Source organism: Leucopleurus acutus (assembly GCF_964270905.1).
Source record: "Leucopleurus acutus genome assembly, chromosome: 19".
Taxonomy (NCBI): Eukaryota; Metazoa; Chordata; class Mammalia; order Artiodactyla; family Delphinidae; genus Leucopleurus; species Leucopleurus acutus.
The window spans coordinates 20,414,095-20,438,063 of NC_139161.1; the positions used below are offsets into that span (position 1 = coordinate 20,414,095).

The following is a 23,969-nucleotide window of genomic DNA, read 5'->3' on the forward strand; positions in this document are numbered from 1 at the left end:
CCTGCAATTCTAATCTGAACACCTCACTCACGGGCTTCAAATCCTTCCCTGCCATTGCCCTCAGGATCAAGTCCAGCTCCTGAATTGGCCTTGACCAGCCCGTCCCAGCCTCTACAGCTTCACCTGTTCTGCCTTTTCCACCGAAACCCAAAATGGTTAAAACACAGAGCTGGGGATAGTTTCTGACCACCAGGAGCTTTTTATTACCTCTGCATTCCACCTGGCTAACTCTTCCCCTTAGAGATTTAGCTGGGAGAGAGCACCTGTTCCGGGAAGCCTTCCAAGCCCTGCTTCAGGCCTGGTTAAATGCCTCTGCCCTGTGCTCCCATAGGCAAAGCACACGTCAGCCCTCGATGACCAGACTCCAGCAGTGGTTCTCAACTAGGGGCGATGTTTCCCCCCAGGGGACATTGGGCAACGTCTGCAGATATATTTGGTTGTCACAGCTTGAGGGAAGGTGCGACTAGTGGATAGAAGCCAGGGATGCTGCTAAACACCTACTGTGTGCAGGACGGCCCGTCTCAACAAATAATTCATGGCCCAAAATGTCACTTGTGCCGTAGATAAGAAACTCTGCTCTGCAGTGAACTATGAACCACCCAGCGCAACCTCAAGCCCCAGCAGCAAAGTTACTATCCCCAGGGGGGCGCTTCGTAAGTGTGGGCGTCACTGCTTTAGTCGTCACGGGGAGGGGCACCCTCTTGGCATTTGGCGGGTAGGGGCTAAGAATGCCAATGTCCCCCCACAATAGAGAATTGTCACACACTCCTTTAGAATGTCCCACTGACATTTACATAGTGAACAGCCTCTTTATAATTACCTGACCCTGTTTTACATATAAAACATTAAGGGTTTAGTTTGGGATTTTTTTTTTTTTTTTGGCATGGTTTTATTATTCGTTCTTGGTTTTTTTCCACCCATACTCTTTAATTTTCCTGGGCTCCTTGTACAGAATAGCTTCCGACCTTCTTCTTTTAAATCCAAATGTTCATTAAAAAAAGAGAAGCAAGTATAAGACTGTGTCCTATCTGCCCAGTGATTGGGCCCAAGCATTGACACGTGGAAATTCACAGTACTTTCCCTGAATTTCTCCTTTACAATATCGTCTGCCAGCATGGTGACTTTTTAAAGCATGTGTCTGGTATGTTATGTTAAATTATGTCAGGTTCATAAAGAAACCTGTTAGAAAGTGTTAGAAAGTATTTGCTAGAGGAAGAGAGCCTCTGTCCTCAGCACCTTCTCCAGCCTGGGCCAGACTGTAACATAAGTGAGGATCTGGCGCCACCTGATGGCTGAAGTATAAATGGCAGGTGGACCCCCGTGGAAGGAACTCTTCCCGCCCAGGAATCTCTTCTCGCCCAGGCGCCCTGCTAACCCTCCCCAAACGCAGCCTCCACTGCCACCTCCCCAGACGTCCCCGCCCCCAAGATCTCAGTGCCTGATGCTTCTTCAAGGGCTTCAGGGATCCAGGAAAGAGCCCTGGCTGAGAGGTAGGAGCCCTTAGTACTGTTCCCCGATCTGCCACTAACTTGCTGTGTGACCATGGGCAAGGGCACTGCCCTCTCTGGGCCTTGATGTGTAGTGGCGGAGAAGGGGGGGGAAACTGGCTTCTGAGGACCCTCAAGGCCTGTCACACTCCATCCTCTCAACCAGGAGCATCCAAGTGCCCTGTCACCTGTCTGTCCTCTGTGCCTCCTGCCCACAGAAGTGAGCTTAGGGGTGGACAGGGGAGGGCAGGACAATTCTTCCTGGAGGCAGAGGGACAAGAGGGCGGGCCTCCCAAGTTTCCATCCCAATCCTGAGCTCTTCTTAGTTTGCAATGAGCCCCTGACCCAGGTCCCCATGCCAACTGCCACTCCTGCTGTGAAGGTCATCTGTGGTCACTCCAAAAATAGAACTCTGCCACTAAGTGACCCCCCCCCCAGACTCAACCTCTGGCTTCCCAAGGGCTAGGGACTCTGAGGGCCGAGGTGGCTTTCTCCCTCGGACCGGGGACTCCCTGAAGGCTCAGGCAGTCTCTCCCTTTCTCCCCTCCCCCCACTCCACACTGGGGTCCCTAACGGGCTGTGAAAGCCCCTAGACCAAGGGCTTTCTAAGGGCAGGCCCATCTCCTTCCATAGGGTCTCCAAAGATCCCAGCACAGCAAGGCAGGCTCTGAAGGCGGCTTGGCCCCCCCAGCGCCCTCAGCTAACCCCCAGCCCCTGCCCAGACACCGAGAGAAGGCGGCGAGGCAGCGAGGCTCTCAGGCACGTGTAGAATAAATATAACTTTATTCTTTATCCAGTAGATCTCAGTGGAAAGTCCAACAGTAACAGGTGCACCAGCGGGCTCTGGGGGGATGAGACCCCAACCCCGGGGCAAGGAGGGCAGGGCAGAGCCAGCTCCCCAAACCCAGGGGTGCAGGGGTGACGGGAGGGGGCCCCCTGTAGGCCCGTCCTGCGGGGCAAGGAAGGGGGCACGGGGGTGGGGTGGGGCAGGCCAGGGAAATGGAGGAACTCGGGCCACAAGTGTCTGCCGGCCCGTCTGTCCACTGTGTGTGTGTGTGTGTGTGTGTGTGTGTGTGTGTGTGTGTGTGTGTGTGTATCTGGGGGCCCTGTGGGCGGTGCTGGTGGCTGTGAGGCTGGGGGGCAGGGGCAGCTCGGATCCCCTGGCCAGCCCCTTCACGGGGCTCGGGGGTGGGGGGGCTGGAGGGCTTCAATGATGTGGGCTCTGATGGGGAGGCAGCTGTGCCAAGGACACGAGGCTGAGAAACACACGCCTTTATGTTCTGAGGCCCCCTTGCTTTGCCCCTGCCCCATCTCTTGGGGGAGCCCCCTCCTTCCAGGGGTTGCCGGGAAACTGTCCACGCCCAGTGGTTAGGCAGAGGGAGAGGGGAGGGCAGGCCTCGGAAAGTTAGTACTTCACAGTTTTAAAGAGAAAACTGAAGAGGAAAAGGCTGGGGAGGAGGGCTTGGGGGCACAGGGACGTAGAGAGAGAGGGGGCCCCTTCTGAGCCACTCCCCTCCCCCAGGACCCACCCCCCTCCAGCTCTGAATCCAGCTCCCCCCAATACACCGCACAGATTCCTTCAGTATAAATGTGCTTAAAATGAAAATTCTTATTAAAAAAATCAAAACCAAAAAAAAAAAAAATTAAAATAAAAACAAAACCAGCAAGAATTAATACCTGGGGGTTGGTACGGCAGGGTATGTACAGGGGGAGTCCCCCACCCCGGCCCACCCCCTCTGTCACCAACCGAGGCAGGGGGGCTCCCCAACGAGGGGGCAATGGCTTGTGAGTTCTGAGGATGGGGGAGCCAGGTCCTGGCATTTGCTGGTGATGAAGATGTGGAGAGGTGGGCAGAGGGGTGTCTTGATGAACACGAGGCCCCCGGGCCCCATCCTGAGGCCCGGGACCAGGGGTCCTCACTCAGTCCTTGCCCCCGATGTCAGCCCTGACATCTGCAGGAGCGGGCAGTCCATCGCAGGCCCGGGCCTCTGTCCGAAGAGTCGCCACCGCCTCCCTCCGGTCCCCCAGGGAAGGGAGGACAGGTGGGGGGCAGGGCTGGCAGGGGTCGCATGGTTGGTAGAAAGGCAGAGAAAAGCCAGGGCACGGGGCAAGGGCTGTGTCCACGGGCAGTCATGGGGAGTGCGTGGCCGGGCTGCTTCTGTTTGAGCTGGGGCTGAGGCTGGGGCTGCAGCTGCCGGGCGGGGGAGCCAGGCCGCCCCCATCCCGCCCTCCACCCCCCGCTTGTCCGCTCAGAGTGTCCAGGCCCTCTGAGTTCTCCAACATTTCCTGGATAAGAGGTGGCATGGAGCCCGGGATCTCCATCTTCAGCGTGATGACCCGCTCAGCCCCTGCAGGGAAGGAGGGACAGAGGTCAGCATGCCCGCCCTGCTCCTCCAGCCCCACAAGCAATTGTGGCTCCAGGAGGGAGGGTGGAGGGGGTGGGAGGGTCAATACTACCCATATCAGCTTCCACCGTGCACTGAACTCGGGGCTCAGCTCTTTGACATAAGGCAGCCCTCCTAAGCCCCCACGGCTGAGGGCCGGCAGGGCAAAGTGGTCCCAAACTCGGGCTCTGGGGTCAGACTGCCTGGGCTTGACACTGGGCCCTTCCTATGCGCTGTGTGCTGTGGACTCTCCTACTGACATCTGGAAACAACTCTGTAAACACCATCATTATCCCCACTCCTCAGATGGGAAACTGAGGCTCTAAGCTGTTGTCTGACCTGGTCAAGGACACACACCCACACAGTCTGGCTCCAGAGCCCTTAACCACCACGCAAAGATGACACTGCCACCTTGGGGCTCACAGGCAGGGGTCACCCACCTAGGCAAGGTGGGGTCCGGTGAGTGGGGCATCACATGGGCACAAAGACGTGGGATGTCAGCTCAGATGCAGGAGGCCTGACCCTGGACATGGACGGTGGGTCCTGGGCCAGGTGTTGGGGCCCAGCCCCAGCAGGCACAGGGGGCATCTCCAGGTGTGGGAGCCTCACCCTTAGCACTGATGCTTCGCAGGTCTGTGATCTTCATCAGCATCTTGGGGAACATGTGTGGGCGGCTGGGCCTCCGTTTCCGCACATAGACCTTCAGTGCCTCAAGCAGCGGCTCCTGCAGCATGTCCACCCTGTCTGGCTGCTCCAGGTCCTGCCGGTCTGAGGAAGCAGAAATGCCGGCTGAGTAGCTGCCCTAGCCCAGCGAGGATCACAGCTGCACTTCCAGCCTTGACCACCAGGGGGCATGCCTGCCCAGACCACGGGCTGAGCTTCTCTGCTGGGGGGCGGGGGGAGGGCGGGGGCGGTCCCCACACAGAAAGACCCTAAGAGGCTCTCAGATGTGAGCAAAAAGGGGCTGGGGACAGGGGTTGCCCAAAGGTCGCCCTGAGAGCCAAGTTCATGGAGGTGGGATCCCTGAACACAGGCAGTGCCACCTTAAGTAGAGACAGGTCTCCCACTCCTGCCCATTATTCTAGACACCAGCCTGATAAGGTAGAACTCATAAAAATAAAATAACAACAGCAGCCAACATTCACTGGGTCTTACTCTGGGCACACTGTGCCTTATTTATTATCTCCTAATCCTCCCATCAACTTTATGAAGGGAAGACCATTACTGCCCCCATTTTACAGAAACAGAGGCTCAGAGAAGTTCAGCAACCTGTTGAAGGTCACACGTTTGGCCAGGACTTGAACCTGGGTGGTCTGACCTTCAAGTCCTCACTCCTAAGCCCCCTACAAGGAGCACTGCCTGGAAACGGAACCAGAATCCAGGTCTCCATCACGACTCCCTTGCCGTGTGGCCGCAGACCAGACCCTGCTCCTCTGGGACTCGGTTTCCCCTTCTAACAGGGGTCTGACAAGAGTCTGACAGGTCCCTTTCTGATCTGATGATCCCTGAGCTTCTCCCCAGGAGAGGCTCTGGGGGTCGTACCACCACCCTGGGCCTGGCCCCCAGACCCAGGCCCCCTGCCCACCTCCACAGATGAGGCAGATGGCACTGAGCAGCCCAGTCTCAGCATCGTCCATCTCCAGGGGCAGCAGCTGGTTGGCGAAGGCGAAGACCAGGTCTGTGAGAGGCCCGAAGCCGGCATTGTGCATCTGGGTCCGGTTCAGGGTCAGCCCATCCGAGAAGGTCATTGTGTCCTGCTCGGGCGTGTACCGCGTGCAGATCCGCAGGATCTGGGTGCAGAGGGTTCTCGGGTTCAGGAACTCACATCCCCCAGCGCTTCTAGCACCAGCAACCCCCCGAGGACCACCTGGCAGGCAGCCAGACCAGTGCTGTCCCAAAGAACCTGCTGCAATGCTGGACACGTTCTACGTCTGCACCGTGCAGTACAGTAGCCACTGGCCACGATGTGGCCGCTGGGCACTTGAAATGTGGCAAGTGCAACTGAAAAACTGAACTGAATTTAATTTTAATTAATTTAAATTTAAATAGCCACACATGACCAGCGGCCTCTATATTAGACAGCTGATCTAGCTCATCCTGCCTCCACGCAGAGAATTAAGAGGGAAACTAGAATTTCCAAGAAGGCAAAGACCACAGTGGATTTATGCCTACAGTTCCCAGGACTGGGTACGCAACAAGAGCTCCGTAAATGTATACTGTCTTCAACTCTCTCAAACCCTGATCCTGCCTCTTGCATCCCACCTGCCACCCCACCCCTATCAGGAAGAGCAGCCTGGTCACGTCCCACCACAACATTCCACATCTCGACCACCTTGGAGGTGGTCCAGAAGGGACAGGTGGGCTGAGCCCATCAGGGAAGACAGGGAGGACAGTCCTCCCTCCAGCCCCGGATTTGACAATCCCATCCGCCCCCATCCTGCCTCCAGACCAGCCCACCCTCTGGCCCCACCAGATGCCCTGCGGTCCCCTGAATCCAGCTGGTCCCACACCAGCAGCCGTGTCACATGCCCCTTCTACAAACTCCTAGATGCTACCTCCTCTGGGGCGTCCTCCCTAGGGTCCAGCAGTGTGGCTCTCTGTCCTTCAGGGAGGGGACAGCCCTCCCCCATCTCCAGCCAGCGCTTATCACAGTTTTGCAAGCTCTGTTTACATATCTGTTGCCTCCACCAATAGAAGATTTTCGAGAGGGGACAGTGGTGTGTTCACCTCTGCTCCTGACACCCAGTTCAAGGCCTGGCCACACAGGGTCCCAGGAGAATCTTTATTAGACTGAACAGATGGGAAGATGGGTGGTTGGAAGGAAGGTCCGATGGAAAGATGGACTTAGGGTGGATGGATGCGTGTATAGCCATACGGGTGACCCAGTGCACATCCGGGGGCTGAGTGGCTAAGTGGACAAGTGGACACGTGGGAGAGAGGAAGGGTGGCTATTTGGATGGGTGGGTATTTGGACAGGTCGATTCCAGATGGACGTTTAGGGAGGTGGTTATTTGAGTGGCAGGACATCCTCCAAGGACATGGGGGTAGTGCCCAGGGGGACAGGGTGCAGACCCTCACCAGGATGTCCAGGCAGGCAGCCTTGAGAAGGGTGATCTGGTCCGCAATGGTGAGGGTGGTGAAGCCGGGCAGCTGCTTGGCGAACTCCACAGTCTTAATGATGCACTTGGTGGAGAGTTCACTGAACTTGTCCCAGAGGTCAATGTCCAGAGAGACACGCTGTTCTGAGCTGTTGTTCTGGGAGGACGGGGGAGAGTGAGGGCCTTCCCCTCGTGGCACCCTTCTCAGCCTGGCTCCACCAGCCCCCGCAGACCTGCCCTCTACTGCCTTCACTTCCTGAGAGCTCCTTGATGGGAGGCGGCGGCGGGGAGGAAGGGGAGGCGGGGTGGGCATGGAGGGGACGCGGCGGTGGCCCAGGCAGGGGTGCGGAGGGGCAGGCCTGGCAGAAGAAGGTGTGCCCCCGGGGGGCCGTACCGTAGTGTATTTGCCCAGCTGGCAGAGGGCGGGGAAGGTCTCCTGATGCGCTTTGCGCACCTTCTCGATGAGCTCCCCCACCTCCGGCGTCAGCGTGTAGCTCTCGGAGCACTCGGGCTTGGGCGCCTCCTTCTTCTTCTTGTTTCGGTCGTTCCTCACGGCTGTGGAGGGGCCAGGCCGCGCGGTTAGAGGGCAAGTGCGGCCGGCGGTTCGTCCCCAAGCCCGTCCATCCCCAGCCGGAGCTCCTCCCACCAGACCGAGAGCAGCCGGCTGCGAAGGAGACCACCCGGCGGGGGCGCGCACATGAATGCGTACACACGCGAGCGCACGGGCAGGCGGGACGGCAACACACGGTGCCCCCCCCGCCCCCCGCCGTGCCCACCCGGCCCACACACCGAGGCCTGCCCCAGGGCCCCGTGACCACCGCACGCACGCCTGCTCTCCCACGCATCTACTCCAGCTCACACCCCGGGTGCGCACGCGCGGGGGTCCAGGGCTGAAGGCACGTGTGCCGGGTGTCCCACGTCTGGGCTCGGCCTCCCTGCCTCCCGCTCCCCCTGCCTCCAGGGAGGACCGGCTCCTGCCTCCACCATCCCCCAGCCCTCCGGGCAGCCGTCTCCCTGGGGTCCCGGGGATGGGCGGCCAGGCGAAGAGTAGTGCTCCCCAGCCTGAGAGTGGGGGGCCCGGGTGGGAGAATCTCTCGGCCCATTAGCCGGGGGAGCTGACAAATCACCGGGGGCGCTGAGCCGCACACACCGCTCGGCTTTAAAGAAGCGATGGGGTCGTTACCAGCCGATTAGCCCAGACACACAATCACTCACAGGACCAGTGGCGGCGGCTGCTGACGCTGGAGGAAGAGAGGGTGGGGGTGGGGGGCCCAGGGAGGGGCAGCGGTCGGGGTGGGGGGGGGGCAGGCATAATTTGGAGATCACTCATGTCGATTCTGCAAATTCAATAAAGTGCAAGGGAGAGAAGGGAGAGGGAGAGAGAGAGTGGGGGGATAATTTGGGAAGAGAAAATTGCAGCTGTGACAAGACGTTTATCATTCGGAAGCTTTAATTCTATTGAAATGGCAGCTGCTCAGCTCCGGGGCACAGAGCAGCCAGAGAGGAGAAGGAGGGAGGGAAAGGGGGAGTTGGTGGTGGAAGGGAGAGGGGGTCCCCACCCTGGCCCTTCTGTGATGAAAAGCTCTGGGAGCGGAAGGTGGCAGAAGCAGAGGGAGGAGGTGGTTCCGGGCCCTGCAGGGAAGGGTCCCAGGCCTGTGGGTCCCAAGTTGTCACCCGCTCTGCAGCGCACAGCAGCCACTTCCTGGGCTCCGGACAACGCAGCCCCTTCCTCCTGAGGCAGGAGGTGGCCGGGTGCTGCAGGATCCCTCTGCTCCTGTCTGGGGCTGCTCGTGTCCCCCACCTCGTCCCCTCCCAGCTTCCTTCTTCCACTGCCCTGCCCACAAAGGGCTAGAGGGTCCTGCAGCCCCCTCCCCCACCCCATCCCCCATGGCTCAGGCACCATGGCAACGGCCACGCAGACAAGGAGGCGTCTGTCAGCGTCATTTATCTCTGACATCATCAATCACCGGTCACCACGGCAACACCCATGATTTCAACACAAGAGGGTCTCCCTGTCCAGCCCTCCCTCTCTCCCTCCATCGGGCCTCAGCTGAGCCCAAACTGGAAGCCCCTGTTCCTCTGGGATCGGGGAAGTCTCAATTCTCTCTTCCAACTCCCGGTCCCAGGTTCCACCAGACAAAGGCTCTAAGATCCCTATGCCTGCAGCACCTCCCCGGCCCCCCCCAACACACACAAGAAATACCCAGCAGCACCCCTGTCCTGAGATGCACAATCCGGAGGGACTCGGGGAGGCCTCTGAGCCCCACCCCGAAGCCAAGCAGGGCCTGGAAGCAAGGCAGCGGGCGCAGACGCACGCATGCACGTGAGCGAGCACACGCAGCCCGCCTCACGCGAACAGGAAGGGCTGTCCGCACAGGGACACACAACTCGTGAGACAGACAGACAGGTCCCTGCAGCTACAGGTGAACCGTCTTCAACCACAAGCCTGTACACCACGTCACGAGCACGGCCGTTCACATCCACACACACATCCACATGCCCCTGATCACCCAGCTTTAGGGGCCAGGCACTCGTGCCCTGCCCAACGCACGGCCCCGCCCTGCCCACGGCACTCACACTCCTTGGACATGCCCACTTCGAAGCACTTCTGCAGCCGGCAGTACTGGCAGCGGTTCCGGGTCACCTTGTTGATGATGCAGTTCTTGTCCCGATGACACGTGTACACCATGTTCTTCTGGATGCTGCGGCGGAAGAAGCCCTGGGTATGGAGGGCAGGGAGTCAGGTCAGCCACACCCACAGCAGGAAGAGCGCTGGCCCATGGCCTCAGCCGTGGGAGCAGAAGGCCAGGTGGCTGCTGCCCCCAAGGGCTTCGGACATCAACTACCTGAGTAGACCAGATAAGGTAGAGAGAAGGGTCCACCTACAAGGATACCCCGAGAAGAATCCCAGTACCTGCGGCCTCAACACTGTAGGTGGGCAGAGGGCTTCCCCCAACCCACACGCATAGACCCAGCTTCCTCTCTCCTGGGGAAAAGGACCTCGGGCTGCTGGTGAGTCAAGTAAAGAGGCAGATGGGGCTAGAGGAGAGAGAGGCAGAGCTCTGGAACCCACAGCCCTGGGCTCAGAGCACAAGAAGAGAAGGCAAGCAGGAGGGGCCACACAGACACACACACAGGCTGGCCAGACAGGTGGAGAGCGCGCTCAGGAGCAGGGCAGCAAAACACGCATTCGCTAACCAGGCACATGCGCACAGACTGATCACAGGTAGACCAGGCTGGTCAGGGGCTGCCCACACGGGCTAACAGAGAGACTGACAGACAGGCTAAGGCAGACCAAGAACAACCAGACAGGACAGGCAGACACAGAGTCCAAGGCCCGGTGCTTTGCGCTTATCTCTGCCCCACACTGAGGGGCAGCCCAGGGCCCCAAGCCTCAAAGCTGTGCAGCTTCTGAGCCCCAATCTCTGGGGAAGAAACGGGTACAGAGGCTCAAGCCCTGGGGAGAGGAGGAGGAGAGGCCATGCCCACAGCTGCTGGGAAGGTGGCAGCCACATCTGCACCCTGGAGCCAAACATGGGCACGTGGAAATCCAGCCAGACTCTGGGAAGCCCACAGCCTGGGCACCTGAAGGAGAGGCCAAGGCAAGGCGCCTGCTCCTAACGGCCTCCTGCCAGGCTGCCATGGCGAGGTTCAGGCAGGGCCACAGAGGGCAGGCCTCCTGGGTCCCCAGCCAAGAGCCAGTCGGCAGCTAGCTCACCATGGCAACCCGGGCATCGGTAGCAGAGCGGGTGTACACCCTGCCAGCTGGAGGATGGAGATGATGGGGAAAAGAGCTGAGGCAGGAGGGGGACCTCTGGTTTGGGGGACCCCTGCTCATCTACGGGGAAGGAGGTTCTGCTGAAGGCTTCCCCTCCTCCAAGGCTGCTGCCACCTCCCGCACAGAAGTAAGAGCAGCAGCTTCAGGGACACCCACTACCACCACCACCACCACCACCACCGGCACAGTCCCAGCCCTCGGCAGTGGGAACATCCCATTTATCTAATCAGGGATGTCCTTCCCAATGACCCCCTCAACTCACCTTGCAGCCCTCACAAGCGCTGACCCCATAGTGGTAGCCTGAGGATTTGTCTTGACAGACAAAGCAAGGCTTGTAGATGCGGGGGAGAGGGGGTGGCGAGGGGGGGCTGGGCACTATCTCTTCGGAACTGCTGCTCTGGGTCTCAATGGCTAGAGAGACAAGAGGAGAAGGGCGGTTAGAGACCCAGGTCACCATCCTTCATACAGTGCCCACCCTGCCTCCTGATCTCTCCCAGGAGCCTCTCCCAGCCACCCCACTGCTGCCAGGAGTCAAACTCTGGGGCAGGGACACAGTCTCAGGAAACCTGGGACTTCCCAGCCCGACTGGGGAAATGGGGCTGCCGATGAAGCTCCAGCACCCCCTCAGTCCTGCCTGCTTCCGCAGGACCCCACCTTCAAAACCAGAAGGAGCAGATAATAAACCATCAGATTTGTACACGGATGTGGCAGTACTTGGCGCTTGGGCGTGGGTGTCAGCCTGGCTCCACAGCCCTGGACTCTGGGCAGCCCCGCCCCATCTCCCCTATGTTAGGAAGGAGTTAAGGCCTGATGAGGAGGGAGGGAAGAGGACACAAGCTGGGGACAGAGGAAACTGGGGTCAACAGGATATTCAAAGCCGGCCACTCCCCCACCCCCTCTGCTTCCGCTCCCCCCTCCACCCCCTCTGCCAGCAGCCACAGCCCCTCCTCCACCCAAACAATCCCCTGGCCAGGGACCCAAGGCAGGGTGTGCACAGTCACAAACGCTGGGGCACAGCAGGTGGGGACTCCCTGAGATAAGCAGGGGGACCCCCTGGAGACAAGGAGAAGAGTCCCTATGGGCCCCGGAAGCCCATTGCTCTGGGTGCCCCCTGTCTGGGGGGAGAAGCATGACAAAGGGGGTCTGTTCCCATCAATGCTCTGTCTGTCTGGCCTCCATACGATACTATGTCCTGTGTCCCGGTTACTATTCCCCTCCCCTCCTGTTATTCAGCTCTAAGAGGGCAGCCAGGCGGGTGACCTAGCCAACAAGGGCAGCTCCCCCTACAAATCCTTCCCAGTGCCTGGCCCCATGCCCATCACCCCAGGCAGAACAGGGCTGGGTTGCGTGGGGGCTGTCTGTGCCCGAAGCCAGGACAGCTGGGGGTGTACTGTCCTGGATGGGAACTGTGACCCAGTCAACCCCAGATTCCCAAGGGGCCACCCAGCACCCTCCTGAAGCTTTGCTAAGTCCACGTGCCCAGGGCCAAGGAGGGGCAAGGATGCCTCCCTGAGGAGATAGATCCCTGCTTCCTCCCACACCCCAGAATCCCATCTAGTCTCACCCCAAACTCCAGCACACGAGGTTCTGGAATTCAAAGGGGCCCAGAGTTCCTGCCCAAGCACCTCATGGCTCATGTGGCCCCAAAGCCCAGGCACAGAGAAAAGCAGCACGTGGATGGGGGTGGGGTGCGGTGGGGGGCTGGCTAGCTGCATGCTACCACCCTCCCCCTTTACCTGCAAACACAACTAGGGACTGCCAGGCGGTTGATGACAGGGAGCCAGGCCAACAACCTTGGCAGGCCTTCCCTGGCTCTTAGCTGGGCCTGGGCACCACTTCCCTGGTCAGCCCGGCCGACCAGCACTGCTGTGGCCCCACGTCCCTGCCCCTGCCCAGAGGGCAGCCTGCAGCAAAGGACCAGTGGCTGCCGACACCAGCCCCGCACCCAGCCAGACTCCTCGCTGACCTCCCCCACCCTCTGCTCCTCACCCCAAATCGAACCCGTCCTGGCCTGGTTTTCCCCACCTCACTCTCCCAGAGGCCAGACAAGCAAATCAGACAGGCGAGAGGCCTGAGAACAGCTGCTGGGGGGGGGGGGCGGGGTTGGGGGGCCTGGGTGAGGCCAGGAGGCAGAGGGGTGAGCGACAAAGGAGCCCTTTGTTGTGCTAACTTTTTCCAAGACGTAAAAGGAGTCACAATAGACAATCCAGACTGGTGGGGGGTGGGGGGGTGTCAAGGACAAGGGGGTGTGGGGAGGGACCATGGCCTAGAATCCCAGTCAGAGTTCTGACCAGAGAGGAAGGAGGCTCTGACCTCCCTCCCCCTCCCTCTCTCCCTCCCCATCTAGTCTTTGCCCTGGACCCACCTCCCCCAAGGCCCGACCTCTAAAATGGACCAGAGGAGAGGGGGAGAAAGGACAGAGGGAGCTTTGGGGTATGGAGTGGGGTTGAGGGGAGGGGGCCGTGGGGAGACACAGCGGGTACCCAGATGAGGGACAGGCAGCTTAAGACCAGGGACTGACTGGGGAGGCAAAGGTCTGTAGAAATTTGGAGCTGAGGCAAAGTCCAGAGGCTGTTTATGAAACTGGAAGAATGTGCTTTTTAAACTGCGCTTTTTGGCAGGACGGGGGAGATGACCGAAGGTGAGGGTACACAGTTTGGGCTCATTGAAGCCTCCCTGCGGCCCACCCCACAGCAGCTGGCTGCCTCTGAGGCTATCACACTGGTCTGCACGCCCCACGCCCAGCACATCCCCACCTGTCACCCAGGTAACAGCTCTGAGGTTTCCCACTGTGCCCTTTGCTCCCAGAGCCCCAGCTCAGTCCCCACCTCCCGGGCCACCAGCCAGCAGCCAAGGGGAGCAGGGGCACTCTAGGACGCTCCCAGCCTCTGCAAGAGTCAGGACGCAGCCTTAACTCTGCACACCCAGCGGGGGAAGGACTGCCACGGCCTGGCCCCTTCCCGCTCACCTCCCTCCCCAGAGGCCCCAGCCCACAAATCTCTCCTCTTCCTGCAGAAGGACGAGGCGGGAGAAGCACCACACCTTCTCAGCTCAAAAGTTCCAGCGCCCAGCGAACGGATGGCACCGGCCCAGGGAGCCAGGCGTCCCCTCCCGCCCGCGCTGCCAGGCTGCCCCTCCCCCGCCCCCGCTCGGCTCCTGGTGGGCAGAACGCTCCGGAGTCCCCGCGCCCCAGAGCCGCTCGCAGGCCCGCACAAGGGGCCGGTTTCCTGGAGGAGATCTGCAGGAAATCAGCCGGGCCCCCGGCCAGCGGCTCCCCTCCCAATCCTGCTGGCGCCCGCTCCTCCGCAGCTCCGCTGGCAGCCCGCGGGGAGGGGCGGGGAGGGGGCGCACGGCGCGGGGCCCCGCCCTTCCTCCACCCCAGAGGAGGGTGGGGGTGACTCTGGGTGTAGCGCAGCGGCGGCGGCGGCGGCGGCGGCGGCGGCGGAAGAAGGCCCCTACCCAGCGGCCGCCGATAAGCATCTCCCCCCCTCCCCCCACTACGGGCATCCACGTGCTTCACATTCTTGGACGTCTGGGAGCGGGCGGAGGCGTGAGCCGCGAGATTGGTGGGGGACAGATGGAGAGCCACATCCTTTGTACCCCTTGTCCTCCGGCGCCCCAAAACGGGGATTCTGGGGGAGGGAGGCAAGGTCCCCGGGGCCCTGCAGGATCGCGAAGGTCTTCTCCCCAAGCCTACGTGCAGTCTCTTCCCACCTTTGGTGGAGGTGGCAGCAGAGAGTGGAGAACTCGGTGTGAGGGGGCAGGAGGGCTCCTGTCACCAGAGGACCTACACACACCCAGGGGTTCGGTCATGAGCCCGTGTACTCTAGACACACTCAAGTCACCACCCCCAGCCTCCAGGCCCTCCCAGCCTGTACCCCACCACAACCCTCCCAGCCACTTTCCCGGCCCACTAAGCCTTGGGGGCTAAGCCCACTGCCACAGACCCGACACTCCCGCCACGGAACAGGGGAGCCGGGGCCTCTGGCTCCACACTGCCCCACACACGGTGCGGGGGGAACAGGCCTCCACTTCCCCCATTGCCCGAGGGCCTCCAGGCTTCCCCCTACCTCGCCTGGCCAGTTTGGGGCCAGAAAGAGCTGAGCTGCCCCCAAGGGCTGGAGCCCAACGCCTCGGATCCCATCTCCTCCCCAGTCCTCTGGCAAAAGTGGCCAAGGCTGTGGAGGGAGTGCCCATGGCAGCCATGCCCCAAGTATCCCACTTAGCAGGGAACACCTTCCTCCAGTTCTGGAAGGATGAGAAGAAGGGTCCCAGTGTGTGTCACACCTCTCGCCTGTCCGTTTTTTTTTTTTTTCCTAAAGTGCACCCACGCGCACCCCGCCCTCCCTCCCACGGTCTGCAGCCTGCAGCCTCCCAGGCAATCTGCCCCAGAGGCAAAGGTCAGGGGGTGGGACAATAAAGGCTGGGGGTGAGGTGGCTCTGAAAGGGGCAGAGATGGGCGTCTCTGCACCTCAGGTCTCTCTTCCCAGAGCAAAGGCATTGCGGGTTGCCCTTCAACCTACTGCAATCTGCCAGGCCCCCAGAGACCCACTCTACCCCTCCTCCCTGGCAGGCAAGAGAGAGGCAGCCAGGCCGGGAGGGTGGGAGAAGCCCCCCAGGGAAGAGTTGAGCCCAAAGCAGGGCAGAGGACAGAACCGGAGCCAAGTAACAATAACCCCCTAAGCACCGCTCTCCCCCACCAGGTACACTACCTCACAGCTGGGTATAAACATGCCCAGGTGTGCACCCCAGGCACTCACAGCTCCCGCCAGTGTACGGAGCCTCTCCCTTCCAGGGAAGCCTGAACCCAGCCAGAGGACGGCGAGGAGAGGAGGTGCCAGGACTCCAGGGTTCTCATCAGCAGCGGCCCTCTTAAGAAGGGACAGCCCAGTGCCTGCCCCATCCCCAGGTGAAAACACGGTAACAAAAGGACACGGCTGAGCTGCGAGGGGATGCAGCCCTCATTTCCAGAGTAGCCCCAGACCCACAAAAAAATCAAACTCATCCTCCAGAGAACAAACCGTATTAGGATCATGGGGAGGGGATTCTTCCCACCAGAGTAGCTTCTCCCCTCCTTTCCTGGCATAGAAGCTTGTGCCAGCCAAGTGTCTAGGGCCAGGACAACCCTCAGATGGACAGGTGCCCTTCCCCAAGGTGTAAGGGTCGGTTAGGCTGGCCGACGGGTATCTGACGGAGTTGCCCCTTCCTGCCACACCCCACTGCCAACACCAAAGAAATGGAGCGCTCCCCTGACATCCAAGAGCTGGGGGCAGCAGCTGTCTCCCGGGACAGGCTCTCCCCAAAGCTTTGGCAGGGGTGGGATCTGGGGAGGAGGCCCCTCCTCCTAGAAGCAGACAAGCCCACAGATAGGACCTTTACCCCACCCTTCAGGGTGGGAGAAAGGACCACTCAACTGTGAAGCTATCGGATTGCAAGCAAGAAGAATATAAACTGGGGGCAAGGGGCTTCACTTCCCCTGCAAAAAGTGGAAGGAGAGATGAACAAACGTTTCCTGAAAGGAGGAACCCCCAAAGTTCCTCAGTCCAAATACAACAGAAATAGCGCCCAGGGTTACTCGGGGGAGTCCAATTGTCCAACAAGGGCACCCTACTTTCAGCAAGAGAGACAAGGGAAAGTGGAGGGTAGGGTAGAGACAAGACCCTCACTACGCCCCCAGGCCTGCATCTCCTGGTGGAGCGGAAGCCGTACAGCCCACCCTCACCCCCCAGCTCCCACAATAGGAGGGATAGGCCGGTACCTACAGTGGTTTGAGCCATTCCAAAGCGGAGTCCGGAGCGGGGTGGAGTAGGGACCGGGGGCAGGGAGCCCCTTCTCCGGGAGCAAACAGGCCCGGTTCTGGTTATAAAAATCCACCACCAGGAAGGGATTGGGGGTGGGGGTGAGTCCCCCCACGTCCACACTCTCGTACATCTTCCCCGCGAAGACAAGAGGTCTGGGCGGATAAGTCCTGCGCGCCGCCTCCCTCACTCAGCCGGCGGCGCCATCCGAGAGCTGCTGGGGGCGAGGGGCACGTCCCCCCCGCCCCGACTGGAGACCCGGGCCGGGGCCGCCCTGTGCCCTTAGTCCCGCGTCCAAGTCGGCCGGCCGCTCTGCGAGTCCCAGGTGAAAAGCAGGGAAGTTGTGTGTACTGGGGGCGGGGGGACTGGGGGGGGGTCCTTCGGCTGACCCCGGGAACGCCCGGCCGAGGCCCGGGAACTCGGCGTCTTCACCTCGAGGGGGCTCCCGTCGCGAGTCTCATAGTGTCCGAGGCAGCGTCCCGCGGCTCCCCGAGTGCGCCTGCCGGGGGCGCGATCGGGGCGGGGAGTCACCGAGCACTTCCTCCTCCCAGCCGGGGCTCCCGGGCTTCTCCGGGGCGAGGATTCCGGGTGGGGTTGGGACCGCGCGGCTCCGCCTCCGCCTCCACCAGGCAAGGGGCGGCCGCCCTGCGCTCGGTCTCCGGCGGTGCGCGCCGCGGGCCCCCAGCCCCGGCCTACGCGCCCCCTCCCCTGCAGTCCCACCCCCTTTCCTCCGCCCCGTCCCGTCCAGGCACCGCCCCTGCCTTAACCCTTTCCCGGCGGGTCCGGCAGCAGCGGGCGCCAAACCGGGAACTGAGAGGGAGAGGCGGGCCATGGAAGGCAAGTGGCGGGGAGCCCGGGCAGGAGGAGGAGAGAAGAGGGGACGGAAGGGGTAAAAGGCTCGAGAGGAGGAGTGCACGGAGTACTGACGGAGGCTGGGTACCGGGAGAGGAGGGGGCTGCTCCAGGACGGAAGAGGGGCGGGCGTCTCCCCCGTCCCAGTTCCGGCTCCCAGCCTCCCCCGTGCTTTGGTCAGTCCCCGGCCCCGCGATGCCAAGGCGAGGGAGGTGGTGGGCGGGAGGAGGGGGATGGTCCCGCTGTCCTCCCCCAACACACACCCCCACCCAGCCCGGGCCTCATTTGCCTAATGCAATGCGGCTGAACTCTCTCTGAACTCGCCTGGCGGCGCCTCACCTCCGGGTGACCCACCCACCGCTGCCCGTGACATCACCCGCTCGCCAGCCTGCCCGCGGGGCTCACCCGCCAGCCCCCTGCCCGGTCGGGCCGCTCCCCCGGAGACGCGGAGAGTGGCGGCAGGAGGCGAAGGTCTGGGGGGCGTGTGGCCAAGTGTTAGCGCCGTGCTGGGTGTCCCGGGCATGACATTGTGCAGCTCGGGCACCGCGTGGGAATGAGACACCCGGCTTGTGTCATTGTCTGTGACATCATGTGTGACTCCGGCCGCCCGCCCGCCGGAACCCGATGCGGCAGCTCGGGTGCTTCGGCTCAAACGCGTGCAGAGGGGGCTCTCCCCGCAACGCCCGGCGTGCTTCAGTCGAGCAAAGCCCTGCCCAGGGTGTCTCCCACAGGCGGAACCAGCATGGGCCCCCCACCGCACCGTCTAGCCCTGGAGAGAGAAAAGGAGGGGCTGGTGCCTTTCAGCTGACCACTTCCTCCCGGAAGCCCTCGGGATGCCGGTTTCACTGGAAGAAAGACCTGGGTTGGGTAGGTGCAGGAAGGCGCGGCGGGGGGGCGGGGGGGCGGGGGGGCGGGGGGAATGCCCCAGGAGAAGAGAGTATCTTATTGCTCCCTCTGACCCTGCAGCAGAGCTCCCTCATTTGATAGGAATTTACGTGCTTCCCGAGGATAGAACCGTCTAAAAGCCAGGTTCCTAACATATGTGGTCATTTAATCCTCACAGCAACTCGTAAGAGATAAGTGGTATTATTCCTATTTTACAAATAAAGAAACTAAGGTCTTAGCAAGGTTAGGTGGGTTGTCCAAGATCACACTGCTATTAAAGGGTAGAGTGAGTATTTGAACTTTCTGCCATCAAAGCCCATATTCCCACCATGCCAGGCCGATTCAAGGAAAACTATTTTCTGAGCACCTCCCAGGTGGATACCCTGGGGAGCCTGCCTTTGCAGACCTTATGGTGCAACAGCCATTTAGCAAATAATCACAAATATATATATTTATGTTTATTACTGCATATTATAAATAATTGCAAACTGAGATAATTGGTATTATGACACAAGTAAGCACATAAAGTATGCTTTGAAGAATTAATGTAGGCACCTAATTTAGGTTGGAAGGTCAAAGCAGAGACCTAAACGAAGTAGAAGTTTAGAAGTTAGGTAAAGAGTAGGAAGGAGTGGAATCCCAGTAAAAGAGCCTGCGCAAGGGTCCTGGGGTTACAGACGTTGGTGAACTAACAGAGGACATAACATAAAATTCAAAAGAAAAAGGAGCAGAGGCCCAGGCTGGAGAGGTGGGCTGAGGCCAGACCAGGTGAGCTTGCTGGATTTTATCTCAAATGCAGGGAGAAACCACAAAAAGGTTCCAAGCAAAGGAGAGGCAAGATCTGATTTACAGTGTTATAAATCAGATTTAACCGTGTGAAGCTGTATGAAGAATGGATGGTAGGAGGGCAAGAGAGACCAGTTAGAACAGTCCAGGCAGCACACAATAGCAGCACAGCCCAAGAAACTGGCAGTGCTGATAGAGGAAAGTCATCAATGTGGCGGGGGGGGGGGGGGCGGTCGGATAGGGGGTAGTGTGGGAAAGGAGGTAGCAAAGAGGACTCTGGTGTGTGGCTTGTGCTACAGCAAAGTTTCCAAGAGTGCGAAGTAGAAAAGTCTGCTGGGCAGGTGGACGGGTGGGTGTTGGGCTCCAGAGTGAGGTCTCACCTAAGTGAGGTCTGGGCTGCAGGTGGAAGGCTGGGTGCAAGCCTTGGCTGTCTATGAGATTGCTGGGGAGGAGGGCAGACTGCTTCCACAGACCTTGGTATCTCCTCCCAAACGACGTAGATCCTGGGCACCAGTTATGTGCTAGGCCTTGTGTTCACAGCTTCAAGGGACTAAGGGATCTGGGGCTGTCCCTGCCATCGAAGACCTGGTGATCAGTAAAAGATCTCCCAAATGATACAGCTCACTGCAGGTACCAGGTGGAGAGAGTCACTTCATGGTAGAGAGATGAGTGTTGTTAAGAGAAAAAATAAGGACCTGCGGGCCTTCAAAGGAGGGAGCGAGTGAGCAAGGAAGCGGGAACATCTGTGAAGGCTTCTGAGAAGAGGCGGTATTCGAGATATTCCTTGAAAGATGGATAGGATTTCCGGAGCTAGAGAAGTGGAGAAGTCGGGGTGAGATGCCTGTTCTGGGCAACAGCAAGGTCATGGGGCAGGTCAGAGCAGAACGCAGTGTCCTGGGGCAATGGGAGAAGAGGGAAAAAGGAAGGTTCTGGCCGCCTGGGGGGGGGCAGCGGGGGACGTGCGGAGGACCGAGTGGCAGGCCTGGGGCCCCGTCCTCCTCTGCCGTGTCCCCCACAACTCCTCCAGGACTGTGTGCTTAGCAGGCCCTCAGCAGGTATGGGCAGAACTGAAGTGGCCTCCGCTTGTGCCAGGCAGGGGTCCCTCCAGTCCCCAACCCCATCTGGAGGGGATAACAAACAGGAAATCATGAGACCCGGGGCCAGACGGACATCAGGTCCCAGTACAGGGTAGCCATCCCCCAAGACAATGCCCGGCTCCACCCAACCCTCGTCATCACTGCTTTTGCAGGGTACTTGAAGCTCGCCCAGGCCCTCACCAGCAAGCAGGTCACCGTGGCCTCATAGCAACTTGCCCAGCAAGCAACGAATTAGGAGTCTTGCTTTAAAGAGGAGGAAACAGACTCAGACTCTAGAGAGGTTGAGTGATCTGCCCAAGGCTGCGCAGGAAGAGCTGTCCTTTAAGACTTCTGCCAAGGGGGCCTTGGGCCGTGGGCTGAGGTTCCCAGCAACTCAGAAGTCAAAATGGGGAGGGGAGGGCCTCTATTTCTGATCTAGTCGGGGCAGAGGGCCTCCAGTCTACCCTGGGAGGTCCAGCTCCATGGGCTGTGCCCCACCATTGAAAACGCAGAGAAGGAGGGCGTTGTAGGCACCGCCCCAAAGTGATTTGGAGAAGGGAAACACTTCCTCTTTCCACAGACACTACCCCTCAAAGGGTAGTCAGGGCCTGCACTGGCACATCCCCATGGGCACAGGGCCCTTGGCACGGGCAGACACAGTGTCTCAGGTCTTGGCCAGCCTAAGAGGACAGGCTTCCTTCCCTGAGTCCCCTCCCCCTGCCCATGCTGGGATCCTGCCCTGAGGGGGCCTGTGCACTATCAATGCTTGGAGATAAAAGGTGAGGGGGCCGCATTTTCATTCAAAACCCTGTCCAACAGTCTTTTGGCTGACTCTGCATTTTGGACCCTAGGGAGGGCACTGCTAGCAGTCCCCCCTCTCCCTGGGCTGTCCCTCCTATTGTCCAGGGAAAGAGTGGGCAGGAGCGGGGGGAGGGAGGATACAGACTGAAAAGGGGAGTGGCAGAGGAGAGGGAAAGGAGAAGGGCTCACATCCTCCAGTGTCTCCAGGCTCCCCCAGACCCCAGGGCCACACAGCAAATGTGTGAATGGAAAGGAAAAGTCTGGACCCAGTCTTTCGGGGCTCCCATCCCCAGCTCCTCTACAGATAGCTTCCAACCTCCCTGCCCCCACTCCACAAATGGAAACAAAATAAGAACGGTAGCTTTACACTCTGTTCCTACAGTGTCTGTCTGGATGGAGATGGAGGGAGGGTGCCCGCTGAGCTCTGCAAACTCCCCGGGCTGCAGTGGGCTGATCTGGGGGCGGGGATGGGTGTGAACAGATTGTATCCGCAGCTTCCAGGACAGGATGGAGATCTGGCCTAGGCCCCTTATCGGTCTTTCCCTCCAGCCTTCAGGATCAAAAACAGAAAAGGGGGCGTGGCTAGGGGGGAGGCCGTCCCCTACGCCCCCTACTGGGTGAAAGCAGAAGGTCCTGAGGCAGAAGCGGGGCTTCAGCCATGGGAGAGGGGGTTTTACCATGGCCCTGAGCTCCCCACACCCAGGAGGGCTCCCCACAATACCCTCCTGCAGCTGCCTATCTGGATGGTAGAAAACAGCCCAGCTGTAAGGTCACTTAGCTGAGCCACTTAACCACCGGTGCTGTTTCCTCATGTGTAAATGGAGATAATGTCCCTCTCCCAGGATTGTCGGGATTAAGATTTGTAAAACAGAGATAAAGTCCCAGGCACACAGTAGGTGCTCCACAGATGTTAGCCTCCCGTTCTCTCCAGCCCCCACCCAGAAAGGGCCACGGTCCCTTTCCACTGTCGTAACACAGGGTACCACGGCAAGGAGACAGCGATGACAGCAAGGTGAAGACCAGAGTGCATTGCAGCAAAGATCTCGCCTAATCTCAGCCCTCTGAGGGAGGTTCTGGTCAGATCCCTGGGTTACAGACGAGGACACACGCTCAGAGAGGTTATCACATCTAGTAAGTGGCAAAGCCAGAACTCGCTACACAGGGTACTCCGCCTCCCCTCCCACCCCCACCCCCTCCCCGACCCGTGGAATTCCCAGGGGAGCAACAAAAAAGGCAGGTTCCTTTCCTCTCCAGCCTAGACTAGCGATAAGAAATAAAGACCCTTCCCTCCCCAAACACACAACACAATCACAGACGCCTCCCCCTTACACCCTCTGTGCCCTAAGTCACCGCCCCCTCCAGCACACAAACTGACACCCCTCCCGGGCTCTGGGTCTGATTCTCCTCATACGCACTCGGACCCTCTCACCCAATACACATAAGCCATCGACCCCCTCCCCAACACACACCCAACCTTGACCTCCCCACCCCTAAAACACACCCAACCCAACCCTGACCCTCTCCCCAAGGCACACTGAATCCCAGCCCTCCACAGTAAATACCAGTCCTCAGAGACCACGCCCCAGGGGCTGGTCTAGAGGTGGGATCCTGTCCTATCTCTGGAGCTTGCCACTCCGGCTCCCTGGGAGATGACAGCAGAAAAAATACCCACCTGTCCCCAGTGACCTGGAGAACAGTTCTGTCCTTCCACAGGCCCCCGGGTCTTTGAAGGGTACACCCAAGGTCCAGCCTCCTCCTGACCTGGGGAGAGGAATGGCAGGTGGAGGGAGGACTACCAAACACCTGTGTTGGTGGGAAGTGGGAGGAGGGAGCCTCATGTGCCAGGTTGCCTACAGAAAGGGTGGCAGAGGACCAGAGCATGTAATCGCTCCTTACAGGAATGGGGGCCACAGATGTCCACCCCTCCTAGGAACTGCCTGACCCCCAGCACCAGCCCCCAGGTGGGGAGAGCGGGGAAGGCGAGGCTGCCTCCATGCCTGAGCTTTGATCTGTCACGCTTCGCTACCCAGTGCTGAGAGCCAGGGTCTCCAAGCCCCTCAGCCCTGCCCAAGAAGGAGGGAGATGCAGGGCTCCCTCAGGTTCCTGGCCACACCTCTGGTCCCAGAGAAGGGGAAGGTCAGGGAGAAGCTCAGAGGCTGGGGCCGTGGGTAGGAAGAGAAGTTGTTGTTTACTAGGAAGGGACAGGGCAACCCACAGGCTCACAAAGGGAGGGGGCAGGAAGGGGCATTGCCTAACCCGAAATGTGGGCACCCCACCCTGGGGGATAAAGGTTAGCAGGATGGGAAGTGGGGTACCCGGAAACCCTCCCCACCCACCTCTAAGAAAGAGGAAGAAGCTTGCAACATTCAAAGAAGGGTAAAACATTTGCTTGTCCGGCACAAGACAGGGCAAGGTCAGGGGTCAGGCCCAGCCCCATCCAACCCTCCATGAGCCAGGCCCCAGGTGGACAGAGTGTCTGGGGCTCTGTTCCTATCACCTGGGGAAGAGCAAGCTGTCCACCGGCACCAGGCTGAGCACCCTCGATGTCGATGTCTCCCTCCCTGAAAACCCCACCCTGGCAGGAAGCAGACACTCCAGTCACTGGAGCTGGGATATGAATCCCAGTCCCCATGGACGCAGGCACTACCCCACACAGACACACCCGCTCCTTCCCCAGCAGCCCGGAACCCAGACACTGGCCTCCCCCATCACCTAGCATAGACTGAAGACCAGGCCAGAATCGGCGGGCGGGCTTCCAACTCCGACTCCCAGGTCAAAGTGCTGGCGGCTGCGCACCCCCAAGGGAGGAAACAGAAGGTGGAGGTTTGAGTAGGCAGCAGCCGCCTGCCCCCTGCCCCAGGGCACAAAGGGTAGGGACCTAAAGGAGCACAGACTTAGAGCCCCTGCTCCCAGTGGCTGGTGGGGCCTGGGAGGGAGGGGGCCACCGTGCAGCCAGAGGAGGTGAGCCAGGAAGCAGTGGTGGCAGTGGGCAGCCGGCCAGTGTGGGCAGTGAGGCGCCCAGCCA

General features: G+C 60.1%; 1 protein-coding gene across 5 annotated transcripts in view; it reads right to left on the minus strand.

Annotated features, from left to right (window-relative positions):
• Positions 1–2,294: 2,294 nt before the first annotated feature.
• The window catches only part of RARA (retinoic acid receptor alpha), a 43,597-nt gene continuing 21,922 nt past the window's right edge, over positions 2,295–23,969 (minus strand). For 2 of the 5 annotated variants that reach the window (XM_082860976.1, XM_082860975.1), the window contains exons 3-9: positions 11,010–11,158; positions 9,547–9,688; positions 7,364–7,524; positions 6,950–7,126; positions 5,457–5,661; positions 4,481–4,639; positions 2,295–3,835 (exon numbers count right to left, since the gene is read on the minus strand). In XM_082860976.1, the coding sequence (XP_082717102.1) occupies positions 3,618–3,835; positions 4,481–4,639; positions 5,457–5,661; positions 6,950–7,126; positions 7,364–7,524; positions 9,547–9,688; positions 11,010–11,158 (1,211 nt within the window). In that variant the 3' untranslated portion in view covers positions 2,295–3,617. Of the gene's footprint in view, positions 3,836–4,480; positions 4,640–5,456; positions 5,662–6,949; positions 7,127–7,363; positions 7,525–9,546; positions 9,689–11,009; positions 11,159–16,505; positions 17,190–17,801; positions 17,814–23,969 lie in introns of those variants that run through there. The other 3 variants (XM_082860979.1, XM_082860977.1, XM_082860978.1) reach the window with 3 other exon arrangements.